Here is a 20598-nt window from a genome sequence, read left to right as displayed (position 1 = left end):
CTGTCACACTAAATGTCACATTCAAGTTTTACATTCATTTCAATGGTCAGGACAACTTATTAACAACGTTTGACAACATTTACATGTTTGTCAAACACCTCTGTGTGTGAATGCAGGTCCACGGTCAACAACAGAACACACAAAATCTTTATATCACGTCATCGCGTATGTTCATATTCACACGCTGTTGACACATGCTAAAAGAGATAATAAAGGAAGCACTGAAGCTCCTTTTCCTTAACATTTATTCAAACAGCTCTTATCATGGCGGCTACATAAATACTTCAGGGTCATTTCACTCAGTGAGCAGACTTCCTATTCTGAAGTAATCCCACCCTCTTGTGAGCTGTGATTGGACAGAATTTCCTGTCCCAGTGTTCTGATTGGATGTTTTTAGTGCCCTGACTTCTCATTGGACACAATGTATTTGAGTTAAAATGATCTGTGTTCTGACATTTCACTGGTTGTTGTTTGTAATGATGATATGATTTAAATTAAACTGCTCTTCAAACATACCTATGGACGTCACATTAATGACAATAATTATATGAGACATCAAATAAATAAAGTTAGCATTGCTAATGCTGTGAAATGGCCTGAGGGCTTGAGGCACAAAAACTGAGTCAGGTTTAGAAAAGATTGTTTACATTCCTGACTTGACTTAAATATGTTTCATACTTGATGTATGTAGTCTCAATGTTTACATTTTGGTGTCTCACAGGAACATGGACGTATCGATTGGCTCCAGAGGGGAACCTGTAGAGTCATATTTGTTATGACTGGTACTTCCCAAAAGGTAGGACTCAGAAGCACAACTCGAAAACAGTTCAGGGTTGAAACACAATCCGTTTACTGGTCAGAAGGAAGGTTCGGTACACGGTAATCAAATCAGATCAGGCAAACAAATCCAAAAAGGGCTAGGCAAACGCAAAGGCAGAGGTTGGTGAACAGGCAAAATACGAAAAAAACCAGGAAAATCCAATCACTAGTAAACTCACAGGGCTGGGGCGTAAGGCACTGGGGTGCAAAACGAACTGGCTCAGAGAGGAGGAGAAACACAGACTAAATACACAAGAGAGGGGAGTGGTAACAAGACACAGGTGAATCTAATGAGGGCGGGGCAGACAATCAAAACTGGAGGGAAAAACACAGGGGCAGGAAGTGAGGCGGTCTGAAACGAGAGGAAGGGTAAGTTTCACAATAAAACAGAAATCATAAAGTTTCTTAATAAAACAGAAAACAAAACACATATGTTTATACACCGATCGGCTTGACATTTAGGCCACTTGCGTGATATAGTGTACGTCCCCTTTGTGCTGCCAAAACAGTTCTGACCTGTTTCTACACATTTCTAAACAATGTTAGCTTTGTGGCAGGGCGTAATATCCTGCTGAAAGAGGCCACTGCCATCAGGGACCACTGTTTCATCAAGAGGTGGACACAGTCTCAACAATGCTCAGGTAAGAGGGATGTTGTAAAGATGCTGTGATGATGCTGGGATGATGATCAGCCTCCAGCAGAGGGCGGCAGAGTTCTGATGTTCTGCTGTGTGTCACACTAAAGGATGCTGGGAGGAGAAGGAGGATGACGCCAGCAGAGGCTGCAGAGATGCTAATAGCACCGACACACAAACACACACTGACAGGAGCTAAGTGCTAAAAGACAGACAGACAGACACACACACAGACAGACAGCTAGAGAGACAGACAGCTGGAGAGACAGACAGCTGGAGAGACAAGTGGAGGGAGGCTGATGCTGGCTACACACACACACACACTCACACACACACACACACTCACACACACACACACACACACACACACACACACACACACACACACACACACAGGAGCTGCAGGGAAGCTAGCTGGTTAGCATGCTCAGTATAGAAAGCTAATCTACTGCCATACACACACACACAGACACACACAAACTCTCTCACACACACACACACACAGCAATGCAATGTCTGAGGCTTCTAATTGGTCGGTGAGTGATCTTTGTCTTTGTCTTGTCTTGTGTGTCTTCAGTTAGGCCTGAATTGTGTGTGTGTGTGTGTGTGTGTGTGTGTGTTGCCATGGAAACAGTCATGTATTGCTGCTGCAGTGTGTTGGTGCAGCATCGATTCACCTGTCATGCATCAAACGCGTGATCATGTGATCAGTTTCAGGTAATGTGTTCACTCATTGCTGCAGAGTGCAAGTACCACAATTATGTTTGCTGCTGTTGTTCTGGTGTCTGATATTATGTTGTGTGAACTGTGTTTTTACAGTCAACCCACCGTCGAACATCAAACTGTGATCATGTGAAATCACCAAAACTCCAGAAGCTGAAGAAACAGATCAAATGTAAAACAGTGAAATTCGAATAAACATTTTTAATTTGATGAAAAAAGTTGTTTAGTGTGAACAAAGACTGTAAAAGTTGTGAGCAGCTGAACGCAAACAGCTGGTGGAACATCTCACAGTGAATGGGGTTACCTGTCAACAGGTGAGTCACATGATTGGGCGTAAAAAGAGGGTGAGTGTTTGTAAAGTACAGATGTGGAGGGGTTCACCACACTGTGAAAGACTGCTCTGGAAAATAGAGCAACAGTTCGAGAATAATGTTTGTCAATGTAAAATGACGAAGAATCTGTGGATTTCAACTCTTTTAAATTCAAAATGTTCAATAAAATTCATGTTTCACATTTGATCAGTTTCTTTCTGTGGTATTTTTAATTAAATCTGCAGTTTTTAGTGTTTTGACATCATCATAGTTTGTTTCTGTTTCACACAGCAAGAGCATCTTAAAAACACAGTATAGCACTATAGACACTGCAGTGGGGAGTTCCTGGTATTTATCTCTGTGTTATGTGACTCATGGACTCACCCCTCCATCCTGTGGGTTGTTATGGTCACCTGGGGGTCATTGTAAGAGCCACTTAATCTAAACTATGCACAAAAAGTAAGAACATTTGTGTTTGGTAGATTATTTCTTTGCTGTAACAATGCTTCTTGGCAATAAGTCTGACTGACTGTTTACATGTTACACACGTGACAGTTTATATGTGTGTGTGTTGACAGGTCCAGATGTAGTCAAACTGTAGGTTGACGGACAGCTCATTTGGGGGCGGAGCCGGCAGGTGGTGGTGATGTCAAAACGAGGAGCAGGGGGGCGGGGGAAAGGGGAGCGACCTGACGCCATGGCAACTCTTCAAGCAGCCAATGAAGAGCTGAGAGCAAAACTGACGGACATCCAGATAGAACTACAACAGGAAAAGAACAAGGTAAGAACTACAAAACCCAGAGTACTACACTTCTACTACTAGTTTTTAGTACTCTCAGAACTGATGTAAAAACTGCTGTCTGTCAATGTCTCAGTTCACATCCTTCTGTTAGTACTCTTCTATGTAGTACTCTGTGTACTTCCTGGTGTAGTGTTCTAATTTCAGCAGATAGTGTTGTCTCAATTCGAGTGCAGCCATTGGGAACGCTTCTTCTTCTTCTCCTTCTTCTCTGAATTATAACCTTGTATTGCATTAGTTCCAACATCCAACCTCGAAAAAAACCTAAATCATATCTCCATCTTACATTTGTATATTAAGGTATTCACCTCAACCTCAGCAGCCCATACGACTTTCTGTCCTCAGGTCAGCCGTCTGGAGAGAGAGAAGAGTCAGGAACTAAAAGCGGAGCATCACCGTTCAACAGTCGCTGTAACAGAGCTGAAGACCAAACTCCACGAGGAAAAGCAGAAGGAACTGGCTGTTACCAGGGAGACGTTACTACGACAACACGAGATGGAGCTAATGAGAGTCATCAAGATCAAAGATGGAGAAATTCAGCGTCTGAACGGACTGGTGCTGACTCTGAGGGACGGATCCACAGACAAGGTGATCCACATCTGTTTGTCTGCCTTCCTCATAAACACCTAATCCGGCCTTAAGTCCATCACTCAAGGTCCAACCTGATCCAGGTTCAGATTGTGGGGGTGAAGTGAAAATATCCTCTTTCTCCTGGTGGTCCAAACCTTGGTATCAACGCCATCCGGGTAGCCCGGTTAACAAACTGAGCTAGCATTAGCTAACAGCAGCTACAGTTGACAGCTGTTGCAACAGCTCCTTCCCCACCAGAGTGGTTATCCTTGAACCAGTCGATGTAGCCTTTGATCAGCACACCAAGTTCTCCTCATGTACAAAGAGCATAAAGAATGTCAAGAACCTCATGTGAAAGCACATAATAAATACTGAAATCCATGATCCAACAATATCAGGTTAAGGATCGACAGGTCTTTGTAAGTGGATTTAAAAGTAATTAAAGAATCTGTCATGGAGGTAATATGTTCTAGTGTTGTCTCTCTTCAGATGTGTCAGATAATTTCCTTCCTCTGGTGTGAAGAAAAGTTTTAGACCCCCTGTCCTCCCACTCTTCAGGTGAGGAGCGCCCTGCTGGCAGAGGTGGAGGAGGCCAGGAGGGGATGGGAGGCGGAGCGCTGTCGCCTCCAGCAGGAAGTTCAGGAGCTGCGAGGAGCAAAGCGGAATGCTGAGGAGGCTCTGACATCGGCTCAGCAGGCCTGTCAGGCCCGAGCAGCAGAACTACGATCAGCTCATCACCAACACCAGGAGGAGCTCAACAGAACCAAGAGAGACTGTGAGAGGGAGATCCGCAGACTGGTACGAATTACACACGATCCGGTTCTTGTTTTGAGGTCTGTTTGAGATCTCAAGGTTTCTTACCTACATGATTCCATCAGGTTAATTTCAACCTTCAAAGGTAAGCAGCAGAACATGGATGGATATTTTGACCTCCTACACTTGTTCTGTTCTAGACAAATCTGGTTAAAGGACTGCAGACTATGGAGCATTGGTGAGCGTCCGGCTTCCATCTTTTCATACGTCTGAGCACAGATGTGGAGAATAATTCAAATTAATATAATATTTAGTATTATAATTATTATATTCATGTTAATTATACCAAATGAGACTGTATCTACTGACACGGAACCATTTGGGTCTGTTTTGGTTTGTTCAGGTCTGTTTGGGTCTGTCCAGGTCTGTCCAGGTCTGTTCAGGTCAATTGTATTTTGGATTGGGTCTGTTCATGTTGGGTCTGGAAGTGTTCATGTTACATTCAAATCAGATCAGCTCTGAGGGTTCTGGTTCTGGTCCAATGTGTGGTTCAGGTGTCAGATCTGTGATTCAGGTGTTACAGGTCCAGAGAAGGTTGTACTGATCCAATGATGATGTCACTCAGGTATGTGTGAGGTCATCAAATGACTCACCTAACTTGCAGGTTCATGTTCACCTTTTACTTCTAACCCCGCCTCTTACCTGTCTGTCCGGCTAACCCTGTGCCCATTAATCTGTCTGTCTACCTGTCTGTCTCTAACCCATCTGTCCACCTGTCTGTCTCTAACTTGTCTGTCTACCTGTCTGTCTTTAACCTGTCTGTCTCTAACCAGTCTGTCGACCTGCCTGTCTCTATCCTGTCTGTGTGCAGATGGATGAGATAAAGCTGAAGGACAGAGCTGTCAGTGTATTGGATAAAGCCCTGGGGCTTCAGGCTGGACATGCCCACCGCCTCCAGCTCCAGACTCAGGCTGCTGAGCAGCAAATCGCAGCCATGAGAGATGCACAGAGGGTGGGACTAAATCACCCTGGCCAAGCCCCTAACTCCGCCCCTAACACTCCTCCTCACATTGTAAGCCCCGCCTCTTTCTGCTCACACTGCATGATGTCACTGTTTAATATGTTAACTCTCAGTCATCATGACATCATCACACACATGACCACTATTGACTGGACAAGACTGAACCATCCAAACATTTAGACCTCACATCAGACAGGTGGAGCATCATCATCATCATCATCATCATGATCACCATCATCAGACAGACAGACAGACGGACAGACAATTCTTCAGTCCTATAAATCTTACCTGCCCATCAGTCATTATCTCATCGTTCACCTGCCTGCTTACCTGTCAGGTACCTGCATGGTTTCAAATTGTCTCCCAACATTTGATAGTTTTAAAAGCACTGGAGGAATCAAAGAATCCAGCCTGTTCCAGGTGGGAATGATCCAGGTGTAGCATGTTGATGATGATGGCGCCCCCTGTTGGTCTCTTGGTTGACAAACTGCAGGGCTTCAGTCCTAACGCTTCTTCTCTTTCTCTGTCTCCATCTATTTCTGTTGTCATTATTATTTAGAGATTAACACACTAATTGTGTTAAGTATTTATAGTATGAGCTGACTAAACAATAATTATTTTGACTATTCATCATGTAACGATCATTTTAGGTTGAAAATCAGGTGGATTTAAGTTTTGGCACAAAGTGACAAATGAGGTCAGATCCAGAACCTGCAGGTGGACAACTTCAGCTTATACTTCATTGGATCATGACTGACTGGGAATTATAGGCCACATCCAGGAGTGTTGAAGTCTTTCAGTCTCTGGTGTTGTTGGTGTTGGAGTCTTTTAGTCTCTGTTGTTGTTGGTGTAGAAGTCTTTCAGTCTCTGGTGTTGTTGGTGTTGAAGTCTTTCAGTCTCTAGTGTTGGTGTAGAAGTCTTTCAGTCTCTGGTGTTGTTGGTGCTAAAGTCTTTCAGTCTCTGGTTCTTGTTGGTGTTGAAGTCTTTCAGTCTCTGGTGTTGTTGGTGTTGAAGTCTTTCAGTCTCTGGTGTTGTTGGTGAAGTCTTTCAGTCTCTGGTGTTGTTGGTGTAGAAGTCTTTCAGTCTCTGTTGTTGAAGTCTTTCAGCCTCTGGTGTTGGTGTTGAAGTCTTTCAGTCTCTAGTGTTGGTGTAGAAGTCGTTCAGTCTCTGGTGTTGTTGGTATAGAAGTCGTTCAGTCTCTGGTGTTGTTGGTGTAGAAGTCTTTCAGTCTCTGGTGTTGTTGGTGTAGAACTCTTTCAGCCTCTGGTGTTGTTGTTGAAGTCTTTCAGCCTCTGGTGTTGTTGTTGAAGTCTTTTAGCCTCTGGTGGTGTTGGTGAAGTCTTTCAGCCTCTGGTGGTGTTAGTGAAGTCTTTCAGCCTCTGGTGGTGTTGGTGAAGACTTTCAGCCTCTGGTGGTGTTGGTGAAGTCTTTCAGCCTCTGGTGGTGTTGGTGAAGACTTTCAGCCTCTGGTGGTGTTGGTGAAGTCTTTCAGCCTCTGGTGGTGTTGGTGAAGTCTTTCAGCCTCTGGTGGTGTTGGTGAAGTCTTTCAGCCTCTGGTGGTGTTGGTGAAGTCTTTCAGCCTCTGGTGGTGTTGGTGAAGTCTTTCAGCCTCTGGTGGTGTTGGTGAAGTCTTTCAGCCTCTGGTGGTGTTGGTGAAGTCTTTCAGCCTCTGGTGGTGTTGGTGAAGTCTTTCAGCCTCTGGTGGTGTTGGTGAAGTCTTTCAGCCTCTGGTGGTGTTGGTGAAGTCTTTCAGCCTCTGGTGGTGTTGGTGAAGTCTTTCAGCCTCTGGTGGTGTTGGTGAAGTCTTTCAGCCTCTGGTGGTGTTGGTGAAGTCTTTCAGCCTCTGGTGGTGTTGGTGAAGTCTTTCAGCCTCTGGTGGTGTTGGTGAAGTCTTTCAGCCTCTGGTGGTGTTGGTGAAGTCTTTCAGCCTCTGGTGGTGTTGGTGAAGTCTTTCAGCCTCTGGTGGTGTTGGTGAAGTCTTTCAGCCTCTGGTGGTGTTGGTGAAGTCTTTCAGCCTCTGGTGGTGTTGGTGAAGTCTTTCAGCCTCTGGTGGTGTTGGTGAAGTCTTTCAGCCTCTGGTGGTGTTGGTGAAGTCTTTAAGCCTCTGGTGTTGTTGGTGAAGTCTTTCAGCCTCTGGTGTTGTTGGAATTTCTGTTTGGGGGATGACTTCATGATCTTTGTGCTCCAACACATTTTATGACGTCACTGCTAAAGTGTTTTTGTGTTTTTCTCTGTGTGTGTTTCATGTATGTGTGTATTCAGTCTCAGGAGGACCGCGACACTCGCAGGTTTCAGTTAAAAATTGCTGAGCTCAGCGCCGTTGTCAGAAAGCTGGAAGACCGAAACGCCCTGCTGTCAGAAGAACGTAACGAACTGGTAACACACACACACACACACACACACACACACACAAGTCGTGACACACACACACGACACACAGATATACACACTGTCAGGCCTGGACTCAAAAGAGGACTCAGATGCAGAGGTATCACCAACAGGATGGAACTTTATTAGGAATTCTCCACACTGAGCGACTCAAAAATAGACTATGAAAATTACTCTAAAGATACTATACAGGAATATACTCTAAAAAAACAAAAACCACTCCGCAGAGGGAAAACGTAAAAGCAAAGAGGAAAAGGTAACAGAAAATCACTCCACAAGGGGAGGACAAAAGCTAAACCGCTATCAAACTGAACAGAAATCAAAAATCTAATACTATGAAATTTACAACCAAAAATCACTCACATGGAGGAAAAAACAACAACACTCGTTGCGTAGCAAGGCAAGGAAGATCAAGGTCTGTGGGAATAACTGGCTGGGGTGAACGAAAGAACAAAACACTCTGGCACAAGACAAAGGGAGACGCAGACAATATATACACAGGGTAATGGGGAACAAGTGGAAACAATCAGGGCGGGGAAGACAATCAGACCGGTGACACATGAGGAAGGGCAAGTGACCTGAAACGAGAGGAGAGTTATTTTCAAAATAAAACAGGAGATGACAAGACATGACAAAAACCCAGCTTGACCTCACCGCGTGACACACACACCTCATAACTCCTCTTATTGACTCTATATTCTGTATTCTTATTTTTTCTGCAGTTGAAGCGTCTCAGAGAGGCGGAGAGTCAGTTTCTTCCTCTGCTGGACAAAAACAAACGTCTGAGCAGGAAGAACGAGGAGCTGGCTCTCGCTCTGCGTCGCCTCGACAACAAGCTTCGCTTTGTCACCCAGGAAAACATGGAGATGGTAACTATGGTAACCCCTCACACTGTATTCCTGTACCCCAACAACGAAAGTCTGAGTTCTGGTTCTGTCAGAGTAATATAGTCCAGTAACATGAAGTCTATACCTAAACAGTTACTTAGTTGCAACAGGTAACTAAAGTAGATTTCACTAACACAGGAATGATGAAATAAAAAAGATTATTCCAGAAATTTTGTTAAAGCCAAACCATGTTCACTGGACTGGTGATAAACCAGTCTGCTACAAACTGGTAATAAATTACATGAATTCAGTTTTTAAGGACAGATTTAAATCACTTCTTAACTTTTGATACATCATTCAGTATTCCAGGTATTCATGGTTCAGTCAGAAGAACCACTATTCAGAATTACTACTCGAAAAAACAGTTTTAACTTAGACAGGGTATAGACTGTCAGCTACCCTGGTAACAGCTGTGTTTGTTGTCATTCGCAGAGGAGGCCGAGTTCTTTAAATGACCTGGACCGCAGCCACTCTACCAGTTACCATGGTTACAGCCAGGAGGAAAGAGAGATGGAGTTTCTACGATTACAAGTTCAGGAGCAGCAACACATCATCGATGACCTGTCCAAGGTATGACTACTACTGCTGCTAATACTACTGCTAATGCTACTGCTAATGCTACTGTTGCAACAACACATCATCATTGACCTGGTCATGGTACTAACACTACTAATACTATTAATACTACTGGTCACAATGCTGTTAATACTGCTTCAGTCACACATGTAAAAAGTGTATTTGTGTTTTCAGGCTCTGGAGACAGCTGGTTATGTGAAGAATGTTATAGTAAGTATTGAGTACCTCTTCTGTGTGAACGTTTGTTAAGACCAGCTGGTGAACATTTAGCTGAATCACATATTTCAACAGAGAGAGTGAATTGGACTTATATTCCTGACACAAATACAACTACAACAGATGGCCATGTTGTTGTTTTCTGACCCAAACCCAGGAGAGAGACATGTTACTCAGATACAGACGTCAGGATTCAGTGAGGAGGAAACGAACCTTCAGAGCCTGCAGGGTGAGACTGGACACTAGTTTTTACCCATTCTCACATCTTGTTGTCTTTTCACATCATCACATCACATTACAGAGTAGGTCTGCATATTATGTTACACTAATTTTTAATTGAAATCACCTCTTCAATCTGACACCAAATATGAGACATTTGTAGCTTTTCAGACTGTGAACTGTCCCCCAGAAAACAGCCTGACAATGACAGCCAGGTCAGTCCCTCTGTTTACTGATGGTGATGATGAACTCTGCATGGTGGGAACACAGAAACCAGGGACATTTTGTGGGCGTTACAGAGAAAACCGGATGGAAACCCATCAAAATAAAGTCATAGCTATCAACACAACATAAACTACAACACAGAGATTTGTGTTGGACTTCATTTAACATGACAGAGCTCTGAGGTCTGCAGGGTTAACCAACACTGTGTGTGTGTGCAGGTCATTGAGACGTTTTATGGTTATGATGAAGAGGCGTCGGTGGACTCTGATGGATCATCTTTGTCCTTTCACACTGACAGAACTCCAGACACTGAACCAGAGGAGGTATTTATACACTCAGTACACTATATACTCAGACACTGTGGTTCAGAAACCTTCATTATGAAATCTTTTCTTAAAATTTGGGACTAGCTGCTTCCTTTCTTTCCACTGATGTCATCATCTCTGGTGTAGAAGTCACGATTAAACTGCGTCCACACAGTCTGCATTATTTTCATTTTGCCGGTGAAACCACAACATTCAAGCACAGACCTGTACATGCAGCATGTCAGTGCAGAAGTCCTGGTGTGCTGCAGACAGTAAAGATGCCAGGGTGTAGGACTTAGAGTTGTGAACACTACGGCCGATGTGGGCTCATCAGAATTAAAAGGCACATTGCAGCTTCACAGCAGTAGAGCCCAACATCAGTATCCTGTCTTCCAGTTCAGTATGTGGGACAAGCCAGTGGAAGCAGGATACTCAAGGGAGGCATCAGTGGAACCAGTCACAGCTAAATCATTAGTCATCTTGATGTGAAGTTTCTACTGTTGAGAGGTGTTCAGCCCACAGCTTACCAGAAGAAGTTACAGCCCTCAAGATGCAGAAACCTGTACCAGACTACAGGCTGGCCAGCCTTGACCCAGACTGGAACTCTACAACATGCATGCTCTAAGTGGGAGGAAGGCGGGGTAGACTGCAGAACCCGAGCATAGTGCTGGATTATCCCATTGAGCTGGATCCAAAGCACCCAACAACAAAGCTCCTCACAGACAACACAACCCAGAGCAGGAAGGTTGGCGGTTAGGTGTTGATTGTCTCAGGCCTTACCTGGTCAAGACAGGCAGGAGGACTCCATGGATATGGATGCCTCTGTGGACATCCTCCACACAACCTCAGAGGAGGTAGAGAGACATTAAACTCATGTTAGCTGACCCTGAGCTCACACCTAACATCCTTCCTGTGTGTTGGTGCGATGCTGTGCTGCCTAAAGTAAACCCCGTTCTATCAGACATGGACGGCAGAGACAGTCCACTGTCAGGTCCCACTTTCAGATCCAGTTCATCGGAATCAGAACCAGATGAGTAAATAACAAAATACTAAAAATACACATGAAGAAGTCAAAGCAGACACCAGGTCATGTGACAAATTTCATCTGTGTGTTTCAGATGTGTGTGCGTGAGGAGGCGGAACTTCGTTACCGTCAGCTGACTCAGGAGTATCAGGCGCTGCAGCGAGCGTATGCGCTGCTGACGGAGACAAGTGGAGGAAACTACGACCCTGAGAAGGAGATCAAGGTGACCCGACCTCTGAGCAAGACAGCAACAGGTTGATGGTTCTACACTAATGAAGCAAGGCACTAACAGGTTGATGGTTCTACTCCCTGTGTTACAGACCAGAGAACAGCTGCTGACTGAAATCAGTCGATATGAAACCAGAGTTGCAGATCTGGAGTCAGCACTGAAACAACAAGGACTGGTAATACACACACACACACACACATACACACACACATATAGAAACAAACAATATGATTGGTCCATGAACCAGGTGAGAGTATTATCTGCATTATGATTGGTTCCAAGGGTGACTCATGGAGAAAAAGGGTGTGTCTTCATGCTGATCAGAGGAACAGAGAACCATAAGCACAAAGCAGAGGTAGAACAAACAGTAGAAAGTAGAACAGAGTGACCAATCATGTTCCAGAAAGAGCCAAATAGAACCTGACAAACCAGCCAGAGCCTGTTTACCACACAGAACCACTCACCCAATCAGATCAGAGACTCCACCCACCGATCTGGAAAGGGGGAGGGGCTTATCAGTGACATTTCAATTAATTTTATAAAACTTCCTTTAAAAGGCAGAAACCTCGAGCAGAACAGGGAACCCACGTTTTATGTCCTTAAGGATCCTTGAAGTTTAGCTAACTGATTGTTTCAGCATATATAAGCTTAACAATAAAAAGCTGAATAGAAGTGTCCGTGACTGACTTGCATGGAGGATTCATCGCTGATGTGAACAAACTGAGATCGATCTCAGATAATCTCTCAAATAACACTTAAACCAGGTTCCATGCCATTAGGAAGTCAGTTGTAACTTTGACTAGTGCGGTTTCTGTGCTATAATGCACTCTAAATCCTGACTGAAAATCCTCAAATGAACTGTTCTTATGGAGAAAGTCACACATCTGATTGGCTACAGCTTTCTCAAGTATCTTAGAGAGAAGGGGAAGATTTGATATTGGTCTGTAGTTGGCTATGATGAGCACAGACTCAAGAGGTTCATCAGTTTGGTGGAATGACTTCTGTTTTCAAATTTCTGAACCTGCTCAGGTGATCATTTGGCTCTCTGTGGCTCATGACTGAACACATGGAGTAGAATGTAGAATACAGAGCAGGTCTAATAGGCAATTTTGAGTTACAAACACTGACACTGCTGTTTGTCCACCTGTGTGTACACCTGTCTGTCTATCAGGATGTGAAATGGGTGGAGGAGAAGCAGGCGTTGTATCAGAGGAATCAGGAGCTGGTGGAGAAGGTGACAAATCTGCGTGTCTGGCTGCATCATACCTCCTGTTTACATCCCCAAAGCATAATACTATGTCATAAACAATCTGAATATAAAACATAAAAACATTTTATGATATTATTTCTGTGATTTCCAGACTTTGTATATTTGTAATAAATCGATCATATCGGATTTGAACAATTGTTCAGGTGAAGCAGATGGAAGGTGAAGATCTGCGGCTGAAAAACGAGATCCAGGATGTCAAAGATCAAAACGAGCTGCTGGAATTTCGGATCTTAGAGCTCGAGGTAACAACAGTCAGACATAAGCAACAGCAGTCAGGCATAAGTGAAAACAGTCAGACATAAGTAACAACAGTCAGACATAAGCAACAACAGTCAGACATAAGCAACAACAGTCAGACATAAGTAACAAAAGTCAGACATAAGTAACAAAAATCAGACATAAGTAACAAAAGTCAGACATAAGCAACAACAGTCAGACATAAGTAACAACAGTCAGACATAAGTAACAACAGTCAGACCTAAGCAACAAAAGTCAGGCGTAAGTAACAACAGTCAGACATAAGTAACAACAGTCAGGCATAAGCAACAAAAGTCAGGCGTAAGTAACAACAGTCAGACGCAAGCAACAACAGTCAGACATAAGTAACAACAGTCAGACATAAACAACAACCGTCAGGCATAAGCAACAAAAGTCAGGCAAAAGCAACAACAGTCAGACATAAACATAAACAGTCAGACATAAACAACAGGCTGAAACAGTCTGACTGACACACTGTCTCTCTGTTCCCTTGGAAACCATGATTATTGTTCAGGAGAGGGAGCGACGCTCACCTGCCATTAACTTCCAACAACTCTATTTCCCAGAAGGCCTCAGCCCTCTGCAGATCTACTGCGAGGCAGAGGGAGTCACTGTAAGTAACAGTAGACCTGAGTACAACTGGTTACACATCTTAATACACACCTGTAAACTGATCTGTTTGTGAGACCTGAGTAATTATTTGTTTTACTGGGTAATGTTGATTCTTATTTTCATCCTCAGGAGATTGTAATCAGTGAGTTGATGAAGAAACTCGACATACTGGGAGATAACGCCGTAAGTGTATGTTGAATTTATTTTGTACATGTATGTGTTTATTCAAAGTGCACATCAGACACATATGATCCAGTTTATGACAGCTTCTCCTCACAGCTGCTGCAGTAAATTCACCTCTACCCACCTGTACCCACCCATACTCACCTATACACACCTGTGCTCACCTGTACACAACTGTAAACACCACCCGTACACACCTGTACATACCTGTACACACATATAAGTGGTAAATGCTGCACTACATATCTCATTCACACATTCACACACTCAACTGTTTATCAGTTTTTTGGAGCTAAACATTCACACACTGATGACAAGGCCTCCAGGAGCAGTTTGGGGTTCAATAAAGGACACTTCAACATGCAGACTGGAGGAGCCGGAGATTGAACTGCTGATAATCTGATTAGTGGACGACCTGCCGGTACACATATGTACACACCTGTACTCACCTGCAGCTTTGATTACATTATAGCCTGTTGTTTGACTCTGCTGAAGCAACATTTTGATGTATGTGAACAACACACCAACAACATATCAGCAACACTTCAACCACATGAGAACAACATGCCTACAACTGAACAACATATCAACAACATGTAAACAACACATCAACATGTCAACATGTGAACAACACACCAACAACATGTGAACAACACATCAACATGTGAACAACACACCGACACGTCAATAACATATAAACAGCATGTCAAGAGGTGACCATGTCAACAACACGCCATTAACATGTGAAAAACACATCAACAACACATCAACAAGTAAATTACACATCAGCAACATGCAGATTTTTTTGTTATATTTGTCAATAATGAGACAGTCATCATGGTAAATTAACATGTTGGTGTTGTTCATATGTTGTTGACATGCCGCTTATATGTTATTGACAGGTTGTTTACATATTGTTCACACATTGATGTGCTGTTTATATGTTGTTGATGCGTTGTTCGCATGTTGTTCACATGTTGGCATGATGTTGATTTAATGTTCAGTTGTTGGCAGTATGTTGATGTGATGTTGACGTGTTGTTTGCAGAATCTGTCCAATGAGGAGCAGGTGGTGGTGATCCATGCGAGGACAGTGCTCACTCTAGCAGAAAAGGTAACACCTGTACACCTTTTACCTGTTGGCAACAACTTGCTGACCATTGACCTCTGCAGCACAATTTGTTCATTAATCAGTGAGGATTTGAATCAATACTTTATTTTTTCAGTCTCTGTTTCTAATTAGTTTCTTTAATCAACTTCCTGACATTCTCTGTTTTATCCATGTTAAGTTATTTGTTTTTACTAAGACTAAAGATACCTGTCTGTCTGTCTGTCTGTCTGTCTGTCTGTCTTCCTGCCTGCCTGCCTGTCTGTCTGTCTGTCTGTCTGTCTGTCTGTCTGTCTGTCTGTCTGTCTGTCTGTCTCTGTGTCAGTGGTTGGAGTCCATTGAAGTGACGAAGTCAGCTCTGCAGCAGAAGATGTTGGACATTGAGAGCGAGAAGGTGAAAAAAGTTTCAGATGTTGTTCTTGTTCCAGATGTTGTGTTGCTAACATATTACTAATACTAATATCAATTCAACATGTTCTCTGCTGCATTTACACCTTCATAGCATACGTTGTTAGGTTTTATTGATATCACATTTTCAAGAAAAGCTGTCATTGTGTTTTTTAAAATTTTTCTCCATAAAATATGATCCACCAGAATCAGTGAAATAGTTGGTGGTGTGTGAATTAGTGCCGCAAAACGTACTGAATGTACTTCTCCCGACCTGGAGCCCAAAAAAACAAATGACAGAGACACCATTCACCTGATTATAGGTCAGTGTAGCATCAACAGGAGTTAAACACTGTTAGGTTAGCAGAGAAAAGTTCTATGTAAATCTACAGTTTGTAAAAATGCTTTGAGTAGTCAAGGACTAGGAACATGCTCAATAAAGTCCATTTACTAGCCAGTTGTTGCCAGTGGAGGCTGCTGGTTTGATTTTCAGTAAGTGTGATGGAGCAGAGCCTTCAGGTGCCACAGTAAACTCTGACCTCTGTGTTTTTTTTAAAGGATCTGTTCAGTAAACAGAAAGGATACCTCGATGAAGAGCTGGACTACAGGAAGCAGTCCATGGATCAGGCTCATAAGGTCAGTGTGAGCAGACATAAAGACATGACAAGTAGCTGCAAAAATAGAGACACAGGAAGCAGGTCATGATGAATGATGCTCCCCGGTTGGCCTAATGTCAGGATTAGACTACCTGATAGGTCAGATCAGGTGATTTAATGTTAATTATGCTGTGATTTGGAACAAAGACGGGCTGAATCAGTTAGATAGATAAATAGAGACAGACAGACAGAGAGAGAGACACAGATGCACAGCAGCAGCAAATCATTAACTAACTGCTGTGGAGAAATGGTGAGGTCAGGTGGGAAGAAAGTGTTCAGGAGCCTCTGATGTCCTATGCTGTATTATTTATTGACGCTTGGCCAAGGAGAATTAGAGACACTTTCAGAGTACATCAGAAGTGCCTGAGTCGGTCTCACATTCTGCCCAACTCCTGCTGGTGGATCGACTTTAAACCCCAAGATAATACCACAAATACTACACGCCCCAAATAAGACAAAGAGAATGTTTTTTTTTTTACCAAGAAAGGTGTCATTGTCAACATATCCATATCCATAGTCTGGAGACACAGTTGTTTGGAGTTTGTTTGGAGATTTGCAGATTGGAATATCAATGGCAAGCTATCTATTATGTCTAGGAAGGCAGCAATAGGTTTCTTCGACTCTGGCTACCACAGTGTTGAGATAGACTGGCACCTACTGTTCCCAACCAAAGCCAAACAACTAATACTGACCTTGTGTAACCTGAGAATAGAAAATTTCATAACACTAACTATAAACTGTAATGGAGATATGGTAACAACAATGACAGTAATAATAGATGTAGTGGACATCGTGCAGGACCACAGCAAATTAAAAATATTTTAAAATGTTTGTCCTTGATACAGAGGATCCTGGAGCTAGAGGCCATGTTGTTTGAGGCTCTGCAGCAGGAGGATGAGTCCAGGATGGAGGGATTAAAGATGGAGGAAGGTCGTTTATCTGAAACACTGACAGACGAAGAGAAGGAGGAGCTTAGGAAAGCAATGGACCAATGGAAACGGACTGTAATGTTTGAACTGAGAGAGAGAGACGCCCAAATCCTCAGAGAAAGGATGGAACTACTGCAGCTCACCCAACAGGTAAACATTTAAACAACAGGTAAACTCAACAACATGTTTAGAAGAAGGAAAACCATTGGTGTTGTTATATAACCAAAAGTTTGTATGTTTGACAGAGGAATAAGGATCTGGAGGAATGTATCGAAGCACAGAAACGACAGATTAAAGAGCTTGAAGAAAAGGTAATGCTACTGAGACTAAACTACAAACAGCTAAACTTTGGACGGAAACATTTATCTGTTTTCGATAACTTTCAATTGACTGTCGATTGTTTCTTCTTTTTCTTTTAGTTTCTATTTTTGTTTCTATTCTTCTCTTTGGCCTTCATCCTCTGGTCCTAACAACAGCTGGTGAGTCACATAACAACAGGGTTTACTGCAGGGTTCACCCCAGGAATACAGGGTTACCCAGGTATACAGAGTTTACCTCAGGTATACAGAGCTTATTTCAGGTATACAGAGTTGCCTCCAGGTATGTTAGGTACTGATCATCATTCATCAGGCTCTTTCAGTGTCTCCTACACCACATGTGATGCACATGTACGTAGGAGTGATGCTGTCATTGATATCTTCAGGTAGGGTTTGTATGACTTCAGTAAAGGTGTTAATGTTCCAGTCTGTGTTTTAGTGTTTGCAGGCCTCCAGAGTCCAGCAGCTGAACCTTCAGCAGTGTCCGCTCAGTCTGGATCAGACCAATCGACAAGAAGATTCAGAAGGATTCAGATTTTGGAACCAGCAGTTTATTGGCTGAGGCATGTTAGCTACACTGCCCCACTGACCTGCCTCTGGCTTCTGACAGCCAATCAGAGCAGAGCTCAGCTGTCAGCTGACTCTGGAACTACACTGTCACACCTCATAGACGAAGACAAGGATGGTTTCCATGGCAGAAGAATGTTGTATTTCATACAACTGGCAACATGCTAACTAGGTTCCTGTTAGCTATTGTGGCTATACCTGATATGTAGCCAAACACATTGTGGTCTCAGGAGGCCCTCTGGACCAAAGTGGTGCTGGACTTCATACAGTTTTACCTCAGCTAGCTGGACTTCTATCCACGCTAGCTTAGTTAGCTGAATTCATACAGTTAACTCAGCTAGTTGGCTTCAGTTGGAGTTAACTAACCTGTTTGTGGGTTAATGATGTGACAGGATGAGTGCACACAAAAAGACATTACCCAACAGATGTTAAACGGAGCGTTCTCGTCTATCCTGATATAAGTTCCATTGAATTTACCTTTGTTCTGATTGGCTGGTCCACCTGCAGACTTGAGAGCATTTCAGCTCCACTCATGGATCTATGGTTACAGTCTGTAACTTCCATGTGGTTTCAGCTGTCTCGAATCATCGTGGGACCAAAAAGGAGACATTTCTTCATTATGTCAGGAGGTCTGCTGGAGGTCAGAACTGAACCAGAACCAGAAGTGATCTGAAAGAACAAAGCATGAAGTCTGAACCAGGATTAGAAACAGGTTCAGACATGATGACGTGACTCAGTCTCTGAGCCAGATCACAACATGGTTTTACAGTAAAGTAAACAATTAGCTCATTATAGCCCCAACTGAACAGAACAAACACAAAACCTGAAATTAAATTAAATTAATATTGAAATGACTTTCTAATCAAATAAATCAATAAAAATTAAAATTGAATCAAATTAATGTTTTCTGTCTAACATCCTCCATGTTTCATATTTCGTCATTTCAATATCAAGTTTTTGTTTTTATTCTTTTAGTGCGACGATGAAGAACATAATTTAAATGTTAACAATGTTCTGTCTGTGGTTGAAACCGGATCAGAACCATGAGTCCATCCCTGTTTGACAAACTGGATCCAGCTGTTGTACTTTTGTTATTCAGATGATATTTTTCTATCTGTGAGTCTGAACTCAGTAAACATCTGAAGAGTCAACGCTTAGATTCAGATTAAAGATGGAAACTGGACTGAAGACAAACGTGTGTTTGTATTTCTTACAGACTGATCCAACTGTCAATCATCAGTCTGATCAATTAATAATCTGATTGATTATCAGTCTGATCAATTATCAATCTATTAATTATTCACAGATATCATTAATAATCTTGTGACCTCACAATGAGACTTTATATCTACAGATGCCATGTTGAACCGTCATGTTTCTACAGGAGCCCAGAATAGACAAACTGAACTGACTGTAGATTCTCCTTCATGTTAGTCTGAGGTGTGAGGCGAGGGGGCTGAAAGACTGGACCTTTAAGTCATGTGAATGTTTTGAACAAGTTGCCACATAATGTAGGTCAGACCTTCATCACTCCTCCTCCTGTGTGTGTGTGTGTGTGTGTGTGTGTGTGTGTGTGTGTTTAAATAAAGTCAATGTGACAGAGGAAGAAATCCAGTTCAGAGCTGCATCAACTATAATGAGCACTGACCTGTGTGTGTGTGTGTGTGTGTGTGTGTGTGTGTGTGTGTAGTTTCATGATGATGAGGAACAGACCCAGATCCCAACCTCCTCTTCCTCTTCCACTCTTCTCTTCATCAGGCCTCTTCCTCTCTGTTTCATTTTGAGGTCACTGTTCCTCCCCTCTTCCATGGCCTCCTTTTTGCTCCTTCTAGTCGTCTCCTCATTTATCGCCTTAGGTCTTCAGCCAGCCCTCCTCCTCCTTCTTTTCCTCTTTTTCCTCGTCTCATCTCGTCTGGTCTCAGATCAGAGGTGTCCATGATGTCTGAGAGGAGGTGTTCTGAGGAGGAGGATGACTGCTCCTCTCTCCTGTCCCGGCTTGGTTCTGATTCTCCTCGTCCTCGGATCAAGTATGGCGGAATGTTCTGCAGTGTGGAAGGAGCGTTCGAGAATAAAACCTTAAACTTTGAGTCGTTCAGTCCACAGACGCAGCGATGCCGAGCTGCTCGAACTCGAAGAGACAACCAGGAGGGAGGAGGAGGACGAGGAGGAGGACAGACGGTGGTGTTTCCCTCTGGACGAGAAATCTACGGCAAGAGAGAGGTTCAAGTTAAATGCTTTGATTTTTAATCAGACGAATACATTTTAAAAATGACTGAAGTAATAGTTGTACTGTAATGAAGTACATGATGTCCTGCAATGTTTTATATTTGTTTTTAAAGATTCATAATAAAATTATTTATTCATTAAATTAAATAAAATTACAGTATGTTTAAAACCTGGACGTAGTCTCTGTTACGGTCCCCAGCAGACTGTCTAAAACCTGGACGTAGTTCCGTGAAGTCCCCGCAAAACTGTCTAAAACCTGGACGTAGTCTCTGTGACATCCCCACAGACTGTCTAAAACCTGGACGTGTCTCGTGACGTCCCCGCAAACTGTCTAAACCTGGACGTAGTCTCCATGACGTCCCTGCCGACTGTCTAAAACCTGGACGT

General features: G+C 43.0%; 1 protein-coding gene across 5 annotated transcripts; it reads left to right on the top strand.

Moving 5' to 3' along the window:
- The first annotated feature begins 1631 nt into the window (after positions 1-1631).
- Positions 1632-19184, top strand: jakmip3 (Janus kinase and microtubule interacting protein 3). 5 transcript variants are annotated; one of them, XM_019259803.2, is made up of 24 exons: positions 1632-1989; positions 3066-3268; positions 3632-3874; positions 4415-4654; positions 5481-5681; positions 7893-8006; positions 8741-8887; positions 9338-9475; positions 9656-9691; positions 9855-9926; positions 10360-10464; positions 11565-11693; positions 11791-11874; positions 12871-12933; positions 13113-13211; positions 13742-13840; positions 13969-14028; positions 15070-15135; positions 15455-15523; positions 16075-16152; positions 17018-17251; positions 17347-17412; positions 17521-17580; positions 17858-19184. In XM_019259803.2, exons 2-23 carry the CDS (start codon positions 3134-3136, stop codon positions 17569-17571), a joined length of 2529 nt encoding a protein of 842 aa, XP_019115348.1. In that variant the 5' UTR covers positions 1632-1989; positions 3066-3133; the 3' UTR covers positions 17572-17580; positions 17858-19184. The 5 variants fall into 5 exon arrangements, with proteins under 5 accessions (XP_019115348.1, XP_019115347.1, XP_019115346.1 ...); XM_019259802.2 differs by having other exon boundaries at positions 8741-8896; positions 13969-14022; XM_019259801.2 differs by having other exon boundaries at positions 8741-8896.
- Positions 19185-20598: the final 1414 nt, after the last annotated feature.

Source organism: Larimichthys crocea, unplaced genomic scaffold, assembly GCF_000972845.2.
Source record: "Larimichthys crocea isolate SSNF unplaced genomic scaffold, L_crocea_2.0 scaffold83, whole genome shotgun sequence".
Taxonomy (NCBI): domain Eukaryota; kingdom Metazoa; phylum Chordata; class Actinopteri; family Sciaenidae; genus Larimichthys; species Larimichthys crocea.
The sequence above is the reverse complement of the archived record's forward strand: the minus strand, read 5'-3'. Positions and strand labels throughout refer to the sequence as shown.

Bases quoted from the DNA above. Each gene is read 5' to 3' on its own strand.
- jakmip3 (XM_019259801.2), top strand. From the start codon at position 3,134: ATGTCAAAACGAGGAGCAGGGGGGCGGGGGAAAGGGGAGCGACCTGAC. The intron at 4,655-5,480 runs GTACGAATTACA...GTCTGTGTGCAG, and splicing joins AGAGGGAGATCCGCAGACTG to ATGGATGAGATAAAGCTGAA. The intron at 13,841-13,968 runs GTAAGTAACAGT...TTTCATCCTCAG, and splicing joins GCGAGGCAGAGGGAGTCACT to GAGATTGTAATCAGTGAGTT.